Source organism: Trichosurus vulpecula, chromosome 9 (genome assembly GCF_011100635.1).
Source record: "Trichosurus vulpecula isolate mTriVul1 chromosome 9, mTriVul1.pri, whole genome shotgun sequence".
In the NCBI taxonomy this organism is placed as follows: domain Eukaryota; kingdom Metazoa; phylum Chordata; class Mammalia; order Diprotodontia; family Phalangeridae; genus Trichosurus; species Trichosurus vulpecula.
In genome coordinates, this window is record NC_050581.1 from 153,069,008 (window position 1) to 153,081,444 (window position 12,437).

Here is a 12,437-nt window from a genome sequence, read left to right on the forward strand (position 1 = left end):
CAGAAGGGACCTTAGTGGCCATCAAACTCAGCCTCCTTATTTTACAGATGTGGAACCTGAGGCCTGGGGAAGTTAAGAGATTTACCCAGGATCATGACCACTAAGTACCTGAGGCAGATTTGAACTCTGGTCTTCTCATTCTACACTCAGTCCTCTATTCACTATGTCACCTAGAGGACTGTTTAAGGTTTACAGTTAGCAAGGAATGGCAGGCAGATTGAAAACAGGGGAAAAATATTTCAAGCTTCAATTACAAGACAATGCATCAAGGGCTAGTGGTCACAGCCTAGCTAAGAGCTGGAAATTATTGTAGAGCATTTTCAGAATATATCAGGCCATTTACACTCTTATGGCCCAAAAGCCCAGCAAAGGAAAGGGATTGGGAAGAATGAGGAGGATGGCATCCATTTCCTTGCTGTATATCGCAGTACAGACCACCTGGAGTTGTAGGTGTGTCTGTAGCTACCATATCTCTAGAGAGCTTGAACAGATCTGGACACCATTCAAGAGAAGACAACAAAATTGACTGAGATGATCAAGAAGTTGCCATAGAAGGGCATGCTAAAAAAAAGACAAACTGATGGAGATGGGGATGAGATCAAAGTCAATATCAGCACTGGATATGCAAATAAAGACCTGTTTCACTTAATGCAGAAGATGTCTAGATCTAGTAGAAGGAAAAGGACTGAAGACAGAATATATACAAAGTTTAAAGAAGTATTGAATAAATTTGTGGATAACTGATCCCTAACGGGTTATAATGGGAAGCTGGAATGTGTGTGGATATCTCTGGCCATGAAAGGCTCACAAACTCTGATAGAGATGGTGAAAGTGCTCACTCAAGGGGAGTATTATTATCAGCAATATCAATAATAATTATGATATTAGTTTTATGGGAGACATTATTGAAATCAAGAAGTCGTGTCCCTGGGTACTCCTGTCAGAAATCAAATCCTGGGCTGGAAGAGGCCAAAGGACAGACTTAGGTATAGGGAAGATTAGGATTTTTTATGTTCTTAAGACTATCTCACTTGTTTTATACTTCTAATGTGCGTTGGGAATGGACGTATTTCTGATCCTTGATAAATATTTTTAAATACCCTGACATCTCTAGCAGATCTTTCTCTGGGGCCTCCTCTAATGGTAAAGTTGGCCAGAATGATGTATCTTTCTGGATTCCTTCCAACTTTGATGAGTTTCTCTCTTAAGCAGTGCTATCTTCATTGAACAAAAGGGCCTCAAAGCATGAGACCAGTGCTGTCTGGGAGGATAGTGTAGCCAGGTTCTTATTCTGACAATGAGGGTGGAGGATTGGCATTAGTTTACAGAGCGCTCTATTGACCTTCTAATTTTTTATGGGCAGTGGAGATGAGGACCAAAGGACCAAAGGTACCAGAGTAAACCAAGTCAATCCCCCTACCAAAGCTAGACCACTAGTCACTAAGTCTGACTCTCTGACATTGTGTGAATCTCAAACAACACGGGAATCTATTTCCCTGTCCTCGTCTATATGACAACAAGAACATTGTACCCACAGAAGGAAAAGAAGCACAACGGAGGTATTTCTTTTCATTCTCTTTGTCCTCTTTCTCTTCCTTGTTAGTGAGGCTTAATGGGGATTTTGAGAATCACCACTGACTAACCAGATCTTTGGCCTCATCTTCAAATTGGAGATGAGGAATTCAGTTGGGCCATAGGAACCTTCTAGTTAGAGACCAACAAGCTTTTGGGACCTGGTCCAAACCATAGTTCAAAGATCTGAGGGAAACCAATCTCTGCCCAAAGCTAATTCAAGGAAGGGATTGGGAATTGGAATTTTGGAAATATGTCCCATTTCTCTTACTGGCAGAGTGGATTCCACTTCATCCCCAGGGACAGGACAGCAAGAAATGGTGCTTGAGTCCAGGACTGGAAGGCCCCTATGACCAACTATACCCCTTGTAGCTGGTTATGATCCCCTGGCTATATATTATGTCCATCCACTGCAGCTCATTGACTGACTGTGATCCTTCTCACAAGCTATGACCACCTGACTGACTGAGCTTCCCAACCATCTAGGAACCCCCGCCCACACACCCACCCACCCGCTTGCCCGCTTGAGAGAGTTGGCATCTCTGGCAATTGGAGGCATTAAGAATTCACACTCACGCCCAGCTGCAGCAGGAGGTGTGCTGGTAGGAGAGGAAAGAACATTGGATAACGATACGTGGCTAGGGCTAGAAAGATTGGTTACATCCTGGCTCTGGCTTGTGACGGAGGACTGTCTCCTGAGAGCCCCCTGAAAGGAAGCGCCACTCTTGAAAGTATTGACTACTTCAATCTGTAACGGAGGAGAGAACGAGACAAGTTGCGAAAAGGATGGACACAACAGCTACACAACTGACAGGCATGACAACCAAAATAAGAGCAATAATTAATAATAATAATAATTAATAATAATAGCAACATTAACACCAGCAACAGCAACAATAATATCACTTAAATTTAAAAAAAAGAAAAAACAAATAAACACAAACTAAAATGTCTTAAAGAACTTCTGCCTAGCCCCACCCCCTTCTGGGGGCCCTCGACCTGGGTGTCCCCCAGCCTCCAAGGCTGCTTTGGTTGGTTTCTCCTGTGAACTGCAGTTCTCTCTCCTAATGAGGCAAAGGTGGGAAATGTCTTTCCCATCCCTAGCTCCCAAGGAGGACCAAGATAAAGCCTTTTCCAAGCTGTGGGGCAAAGGAGGAGGTCCCAGATGAGACGATCTTGGAGAAGGCTGGGCACTCCAAGAACACTTATACCTTGGCTCATACCATTGGTGTGAGTCATAGATTTGTGGCTTGGGTGAACGGAACTTTAGCTGTTGGAGTGGACTCGGGTTTAATCTTCTATAGTAGGCTTATCTACTGGAATCACCCTCAAATGCTCGTGATGGAAGTGGAGGAGATACAGGAGAAGGCCTATCAGACACATTGCCCCCTTTCCTCCATACAAGGCGGGCCATTCACAGCTCAGCTGAATGGATGCTACTAGGGTTCTGAGGAATTGCAGTAATAACTGACTTAGATAGCACTTGCAAATAGGCAAAATACTTTACCTACACCATCTCAGTCAAACCTCATAACAACCCTGGGCAATAGAGATAGTTGGTTGTGCTACCCTCATTTTACATATGACAAACACAAGATTCAGAGAGGTCAACCAACTTGCCCAGGTTCATGTGGGTAGAAAGAGACAGAGTTGGGCTTCAAACCGAAGTCCTTTAACTCTCAATACCAGGGTACTTTCCACTATTCATTCCACCCACTGTCCCTGCAGCCTTAAAAATGACTGAGGGAGGTCTCTGAGAATGCTAGAAGCCTAGGCCTCCCGGAAGAAGCCAGGATATCAGGCAAAGAATCAAACTCAGAACCACAAGTTCTCTTCACCAATCTCCATTTTTCCAGTTCCTGGGCAGTGGCAATCAGACTGCTCACTCTCCGCAGAGAGAACAGGCCAGATTCGTTAAAGAGTGTTCTGCCCTAAGACATATATGCAGAATCAAGCCTGGGGCATAGAACTGGGGAGGCAGAGTTCCATAGGCTAGGCCTCGGCCCCTACCTCACTGCTTTTGCCATGTCCCTCTCTTTTGTAGTCTGTGGGGTTGGGAACCCTCACTGTTCCCCAGGCTCTTCAGACCCCCACACCTGATTCTTTCACTCCCGTGTAGGGAGTGAGAGTGGAATTGGTTGGAAACAACCCTGACTCCTGGGGCAGACAAAAGATTATCAAGTCTGAAGGTGAGGACCAGAAAGCTTGGCCATGCCTTGCTTCTAACTTGAGATCAATTATCAAAAAAGAAACACATGTAATGATGCCGTGCACCCAGGACTATACACATCCTCTATGTATGGCAGATGGTAGCATTTCTCCACATGTACACAGACTACCAGAACGATCATTCACATTTTTAGAGCTTTTTAAAGCTTACAAAGCATTTTCCTTATGCCCCCCCACCCAAGGTAGGCAGCGTATATATTATCATGTCTATTTTATAGATGAGGATACTGAAGCCCAGTGACGCCACTTAGTTCTGGTCACTGAGCTAGTAAGTGTCAGAGCAAGGATTGCCACCTGGGTCTTTCTGCCTCCAAATGCAGGGCTGTTTCCAGTATACCACATTGCCTATGTGCATTGGTATGTTGTGCATTATTCCCATTTGAGGTCCCCAAAGTTGTTGCATGGATAAACAACCAGAATCTCAACTATAACCAAATTAAATTATTCATAGGAGTGTTTTTCTACATTTTTGGGTACTACACATAGATTTCTGCATACGCATGTAACTTACATGAGTTTTTAGTGATATATACACAGATGCATTTCTATATATGAGTTTGTGGGTATGTTTTGGTGGAAGTATGCATGGCTCTGTATATAAGCGTGTTTGGGAATGGGTGCATTTTATATTATAGGCATGGGTATATTTCTACATGTAAGATTATAGGTGTATTTCTGCATGTGCATATATATCCCAAACATGTTTTTTCACACACATATATACTATATGTAAGTTTCTGCAAGGGCAACTTGGTGGCACAGTGGATGGGGAGAAGGGCCTAGAGGTGGGAAGACTTATCTTCTCGAGTTCAAATCTGGCCTCAGATACTTACTAGCTGTATGACCCAGGGCAAGTCACTTAACACTGTTTGCCTCAGTTTCCTCATCTGTAAAATGAGCTGGAGAAGGAAATGGCAAACCACTCCTGAATCTTTGCAAGAAAATCCCAAGTGGGGTCATGAAGAGTTGGACCCAACTGAAGGGATCCAACAAAAACAAGAGAAGTTTGTGCACATACAGGCATCTGTGTGTTCCAGCAGTGTGTGCACAGGTACATCTTTACATGTGAGTTTATTTATGGATGGCTTATCAGCATATGGATACATACTTATTGATGTTTTCATGTATGCATAGATGGTACACTGTGTCACATTACTACAAGTGAATGCACACATGCATTTCTCCAAGTCCATGTTGCTGTGTTTCTGCATGTGATTTAGAAGTACATTTTTACACGGAAGGTAGAAGATCTGGACTTTAGCTTTAGATCTGGATGGAACCTCGCAGCCTCATCTATTTTACAGATGAAGACAGTGAGATTCAGAGATGGAGTAGGTTGGCTAGGGTCACAGAGGTTATTCGGTCCTTTCCAGTCATGTCTGACTCTTTGTGACCCCATTTGAGGTTTTTTTTTTTGACAAAGATACTAGGGTAGTTTGTCATTTCCTTCTCTAGGTCATTTTACAAATGAGGAAACTGAGGCAAACAGGCTCAAGTGACTTGCCCAGGGTCATATAGTTAGTAAGTGTCTGGGGCCAGATTTAAACTAGGTCTTCTTGATAGTTAATAAGTGAGAAAGGATTTGAATTCAGATTTTCCAATCTCTAAGAACATCACTCTATCCCCTGAGCCACCTCCTTGCCTACTGCATGTGTGTTTGTGCATGTGTGTGAGAAGGGAGTTTGCATTTGGGTGCTTCCTGGATGTGTGTGCACGTCCATTACTGTGGGAAGTTATGTCGTGTGTAGGCCTTGAACCACTGTTGTGAAGGTCAAATGAAAAGGAAACACTTTGGGAAAGATGAAGCAGCCTACAAAGGGCTAGGTTAGAGGACTGGGTTAATTGTCCTTTGCTCTTCCTCATCAAGGTAAAAGCCTCTGTGGGGACGAGGGGAGAGGGGGATGTGCCCAACTACCCACACCAAGCAAGCACCACCAAGTCCACCCACTAGAGACCCCAGCCTGGCCTTGCAGTCTGGGATCTGACACTCACCTCTGAGAACCAGTGGTCAGCTGAAGTAATCATGGGTGGAAGCAGTTATCCCCACTCCTCCCCACCCCACCCGAAGCCTAGCCTCAATCCTGCCCAGACTCACTGAGGAACTCCAGCCCCTTCCCATGAGCTCATTATCTGCTTTGGGTTTTTGCTACTCTCCCCCCCAGTTGCTTATAAAGTGCAGATAATTAATTAACCAAGGTGACAAAATGTCTTTAGAGGAGGCCACTCAATGGAATATATATATATATATATATATATGTATATATATATATACATATATATATGTATATATATATATGTATATATATATATATATATATATTCCATTTTGTTTGGGAGTATATCGTGATCTCAAAGCTGGTGGCAGATTCACAGAGATGGGGACATCTCACTGTATATAGGATCTTGGGGCTAAGTGACTTGTGAAAATGAGTCACAATTGGTGTTGGGGAGGAAGGAAGGGCAGGAATATGGCTGCTTCTCTAATAGACCCAGCAGGATGGCATGGCCCTGGGGCTGCCATCGGTGGTAGGAAGATTTTGACTACACTATTGAAGGGTCTGCTGATTAGGACTCCAGACAACATGGCCATTCCTCTTGCTCACCTCTCCCATCCCCACTCTACCCAGACCCTTGCATTTGCCAGAGGCCTTCACGTGCAGTGCACTGGTGGGAGGATGGAGTGCCCATCACTGCCCAGGATGACTCTTGGTTGGCCACATTGTACGTACCTGAGTTTGGATTCTATTCAGGCCACGGAACCACAGGATCTGTCCACGTCGAAGTTCTCTCTCAGCATGATCAATCTCCTCCACGTCCTCATTGAGCTCTTCCTCAGGGATCTCCTCTTTCTGAGTGAGCCGCCCTGCCTCCTTCAGGAACTTGAGCCTGCTGGTTGGGATTGTGGCAATGACCTGAAAAGAGACAAGTGGAAATCAACAAAGGCAAATTTATTCATTTGTGAATTAACTCATTCACTAATCAATTCATTCGTTTACTTATTCAGTCAAAAAACATTCATTGAGCACCTATGTGCCAAGCACTGTGTTAATTCACTTATTCAATCTGTGACTATTGCCTAAATACCTATTATATGCCCACATTTACTTTAGGATCACAAGCCCAGGAAGATCTGAATGAGCAGAGGAGAAGGATGGCATCTTAGGCAGGGATAGCAGAACAGGCAAAGGCATGAAGGTGGAAATGTGAATCAGAGGGTGATGGTCCCTTATATGTATATATGTGTGCATACACACACAGATATACACATATCTCCAGGGTATCTATGTGAGTTTTGCTCAGTTCTTTGCTCCCATTTAGAGATGGAATTTGGGGAACACCATACCAGCAAGAAAGTCCTATGAGCCAAAAAATCTTTAGAATTAATTTCCCTGTGGCAAGGAGCAAGTCTAGTGTTCCCCAAGCAAAATGTCTTCTTCAGAAGAACAAGAGAGATGAAGCTCAGGTGATGCAAGTTTTCCATTTGACTTGTCTAGGGTTCAGAAGGACCAGGTTGATGTCCTCCAATAGCCCATCCCCACAGCCCAGCTGGGGCAGGAGCCCCTAAGCTAACAGTGGCCTCCCTTTAGAGACAGAACTACCACAGTGCTACCAGAAAAAGCTACCAATGTCTACATCTTGTGGAGTACCCAGTAAACGTGAATCATAAGCTAAACACTGGGGTATTCACTCAAAGGATATGCTGTGTTGGATAAGTAGTGGTATGGAGCTGCTAACAAGAAGGCCTGACCTATTGTCAGACATAGCATGTCTCTGATTGCCCTTTGTACAGAGGGCTACGTTTTACAGTGAAGGGTGAGCAGCCTTCATTGAAACCCTTCAATAATACAACTCTCATTTTGGGATACTGAGGGGTCACAGTTGTCTGTGTTAATTGGGCTGGGACCCCCTCAGGTACCTTTTTTATATAACAGGGGAAAATGAGAACTTTGAGGATGATCCCTGTAAGCAACCAGCTCCAGCATAGATAGGATAGATACATAGGCTTCAGAGTCTCACCTCTGACAATTGCTGCTGCATGTGATCCTGGGCAAATCACTTAACCTCTGGGGCCCCCTAGCCACCTCTCTAAAACTATAAGTTGCAAAACAGGTACTGATCTGCTTTAGCAGCTGGAGTTTCTTCACCAGGAATTCTCCATAACAGTGAATCAAACATCCTATTTGTTCCTCTCTGACTTAACCCCCCCCCCAAAAAAACCCCAATAACAAGAAAAACATCTTTTAGGACCCAAATTCAGGTGTCTAGAATTTCTCACCTGTGCCAGGTTTCTTGTATCAGGAAGAATCCTTAGTTTAAAAAAAAGGTTTGCAAACCAAGCTAAGACATGGCAGGTCCCTGGACTTAGGGACAAGAGAAGCCAAGGAATTGACAGAAAAGTCTTGGTCTGAGAAGGTTGTAGTAACTGAGAATTAGAGGATGTCAGAATTGGAAGAGACCTGGTGATTATCCATCTTATCTCATTTAAAGGAAGAAGCTGAGGACCCAAGTGGTGAAGGGATGTATCTAAGGGTGTAATAAGGTGCTAGATGCTGGATCTGGCATCAGACAATTTGGGTTTTAATCCTGCTTCTGCCCTTAGGACATGTTTTGATTCAGTCATGAATGTGCAATGTGCAATGAGGTGGTGGGACTAGACTGTTTCCAACGTTCCTTCAAGTTCTAGATCTATGAACCCATGAGTAACTTTGGCAGAGTCGAGACTACAATTTGGTTTTCCTAACTCTATTTGATTTCACCCAAGGAGCATTCTTAAGTGTCCACTGTATGCTAGGCACCATACTAGGTTTTGGTGGTATGAAATCAAACACCAAACAGTCTTCATTCTCAACAATTCAAAAAACCTCCATTCTCACAAACATTCATAACATATTCACATATTCACAAATAAGTAAGTGCAAAATAAATACTAAATTATTTTGGATGCTACATTATCATCTGGGAAGGGGGATCAGGAAGGGACTCTTCTAGGATGTGGTGCTTGAGGGGAGCCTTCTTGGAGCTAAGGGCTAGTTACAGGAGCAGAAACTGTTTGCTTGTGTTCCATGCTGAGAACAAGAACCTGCCAAGAGGAGCTTACCTGACCCCAGACAAGCTCTCCCAGTCCAATGAATATACACCACATCCACTGGTCAAGCTGAAGAGGAGAACAGCTGAATGGCTTTCCCCCGAACTGCACAATGACTATCTGGAGACAAAATTGGAGACACAAACCCATCACCAGGAGAAGCACAAGTTTCATGTCTCAGAGCAGGGACTGGGACTTCCTGCTGGCAGGGGGTCAGGTGACGTTCTTCCAATGAGGACACCCCAGGGTCCTGGTTACCTGAATGGCGAAGGTGCCCAGTACAATTGTGCAGAAGATGGGGTTCCTGAAGATGCCGTCAAACACATTCCGCTCCCCATGGATTTTCCGAGCATTGATTTCATTGAACAGCTGCATCATGACGAAGGTATTGAAGATGATGGTATAGTGCTCAGAGGGAGGAGAGTGGAGGGGGGCATTGCGTCCACTGTCAATCATGAACATTTTCTCTCCTGTAGAATGGAAAGTGTAAATAAAATCAAAAGGGTCCCAGGGACACGAGCCATGTGACCTTGGTCCAGTTCCTTGTTTTCTCTTTGCTTTAGTTTCCCCATCTATAAAAGACTGGCTGAACTCTAAGGTCCCTTATAACACTAATATTCTCTAGTTCTACCTGCCTATTCTACTACAGCCACACAGGTGTTGAAGTAATGACAGGAAGTGGAAGCGGGGAGAGGAGAATGGTATAAGAAAATAAGTTCTTTAACAAAAGTGGTCCATAAACTTTTTTCCACCTCATAGCACTTTATTCTTTGCCATCAGTAGAGAACTGTAAAAAATGCTCACATGCTTGCAAGTGAAACTTCTATCCATTTCATAAAGACAGACTTCCTGCAATATTGACTCAGTTGATTCAATTGATCTCATCAGTGTGGATGTTCCTACTGAAATTGTGGGTCAAAGTATTTCTGCCTATCTTGGGTAACTCTTATCTATAACCTTCCATAGGTTCCCTGAAGGACGTCTACCCTGTGTACTAAGGGACTTCCTTGACATCTCAACATTTCGAGGACACGGAATATGAAGGCTATTCATGGTCTATTCCTCATTCTAGTCATGTGATTAGCCCATCTTTTTTGATAATACATTTCCCTGTTGAAGTCCTTTATTCTTATTCTTCTTCAAGATTAATCATTTGTTATATGCTATAGCCTACTCATGCCTCCCAGGTGCCCATCCATTGCTTCATTTTTATTTCTACAGAAAGTATGTTCTTCCAAGACTCGCAAGCATACAACCTTGGTAGAATATTGACATTAAAAATTTAGTCCTTTGTTTCAGGGAGAATTCTATTTGGGATCACTAAAGGAGCTTTGCAATTTCCCAAAGGGAATCTTGCATGCTCTCTTCTTGTTCAATTGAGTCCAACTAGTTGTTCATAGTACTCCCTGTCAATGTTATACACATACACATTTATGTATTATACATAATACATATGTGCACACATGTATATATACAAATACATATATGTATATACACACACACACATATATATATATAGGTATATATATATATATATATATATATAGGGAAAGAGAGAGGGAAAGGGAGAATTGATGAATGGGTTCTATCTAGGTTGTCCACTTAACTGTATGTCATAATTTAGTTGATAGAAATTCTGTGTCTTCCTGGTTTTCTCTATTTGGATGGTAAAGTTAAACTCTTTTAAGTGGTTGTGGTGCCATCTATCTATAAACAGGAATATCTGAAGAACCTAGGGAATCCTTCTTTAGCTTGGACTCTGCACTGGTTCAACTCCATCATAGCAGCAAACACCTTTGATAAACACATGTCCCCCTATTTTGTGCCTCACTTGCCATTTAGGATCAAGATGATCTCTTTTGCTTTATCTATTAAGTAGTCTAGAAACATTTTGATGTACTGGTGGTAGACACCTTGTTGGAAGAGAACTCAAAGTGGTGATTTGTTCTAGTGAAGAAATTTTTTTAGTCAATGAACAATTAAGTACAATGGGATCTTATCTTCTTTACAACTTTCAGCAATTGCATGGTGGGAAAGATACAGCATACTCTGAAGCATTCCTTGCTAAAGCTTGACTGTTCCCTACCAGTAGATTTAATGTGCAGATTTTGATAAATCTGTGAATGTTTTATATAACTTTTTTAAAGTTGTGAGAACAGTCATGGAAGTCAACAGCTTTTGGATTTTCTCAATAACCTTTTAAAAATATTAATAAGGGCTGAAATTTCCTCCATACCTTTGATATCTTCTTTTCCTACAGATACCTTGAGAAAGGACGTCTTTTTATTCTCAAAACTGTGTTGCCTCCAGCACAGACCTCCTCTATGTCACTTGGCCTAATTCAGCTGCTTTTATTATATTATTCTCCTTAGCGTCATTTTTAATTCCTATGTAAACATATCCAGGACTGTGATGTCAAAGTATGAAGGTTCTACTGTTTTGATGGTGGAAAAGTTTGTTATAAAAATGCAGATCTTTTCCATTTTTCTTTCATTTGTTTTCTTCCTTCCATTGCTATCCTTAAATACCCTTATGATGACTTTTCTTAGTTGGTTTTCTTACCAAACTTTCTAAATTGGTTTTACTCCCACTGCTTCTTTCTATTTTACGAGACAATACTGCTCAAAGTACTCCATCCTCCTCCTTGAGGTTTTAAAAATGAGTCTATAATCTAAGTTAGTGTTGCACTTGCCTGCCATAGCTCTCCTCTTGGCAAGTAAATCCGTTTGATGATTAGAGTATTTTTAAGCTCCCTGGTCTTCTTGTTGCAGCAGTTAATTTATATCATGTAAACTTTTATATGAAATTACTTCAGTCTGTGTCTATGTGTCCTCTTATATACCCTTTTTTGTTATTAATAACTTGTTTTAATTGAATGTCAAATCTTATTTCCATGTTTACTTACTTCTACCTTTGCACTAATTTTTATATTTGCTCTAACAAATTGGTTGCCTGACTATACACACACAGTTAACAAAGCAAAATGGTTTTCAACAATGTTGTTCAATTCCCTGTCCAGTACCTTCTAATTCTCTTCTTGACAACTGTGTGTTTGCTATATAGTTAGGAAGTTTCCCTGTAGTCTTCAAGCCTTTGGCCTCTCATATTCCCTCTTCCTGATCTAATGTATTCTCATCCTCCTGACCTACTTTTCCTTTTCCTCTAAAGTCACGAAGTACTAGACTCTGTGTTCATTTAATTTATAGGGTCTTAATAAGTCCTTTATAGAAATTTTCCTCTTCATATTTTTATAAGCTTTAATTTCATGATAGTCTTTTTACACATCAGAAGTACTTCACTAAGATGATCAACTGCCTTCTCAAGTGACATTTCTTGTTGCTTTTGTACACATAAAATTAAACCAACTCTACCAACTTTTTTATTTGCCTCTAAAAGATGAACCTGTCAGACAGATTTCCTTCAGCTGTAACTTCCTTTTTTCTTTTGGTTTCATTTATATCAAGACTGTCAAAATTGACATGACTCATTTCCTCCAGTAGGATGTGCACTCAGTAATTGGATAAGGATATCCCACTGAACCTACCAAGAG

At 42.0% G+C, this 12,437-nt stretch overlaps 1 protein-coding gene across 12 annotated transcripts in view; it reads right to left on the minus strand.

The window, feature by feature from the left end:
• Window positions 1–12,437, minus strand: part of ATP2B2 (ATPase plasma membrane Ca2+ transporting 2) — a 359,025-nt gene that overhangs the window by 11,129 nt on the left and 335,459 nt on the right. For 7 of the 12 annotated variants that reach the window (XM_036738497.1, XM_036738492.1, XM_036738491.1 and 4 more), the window contains 3 exons: window positions 9,146–9,357; window positions 8,900–9,007; window positions 6,531–6,713 (listed from right to left, as the gene is read on the minus strand). In XM_036738497.1, coding sequence (XP_036594392.1) covers window positions 6,531–6,713; window positions 8,900–9,007; window positions 9,146–9,357 — 503 coding nt within the window. Of the gene's footprint in view, window positions 1–2,148; window positions 2,321–6,530; window positions 6,714–8,899; window positions 9,008–9,145; window positions 9,358–12,437 lie in introns of all 12 variants that reach the window. The other 5 variants (XM_036738500.1, XM_036738499.1, XM_036738496.1 and 2 more) reach the window with 2 other exon arrangements.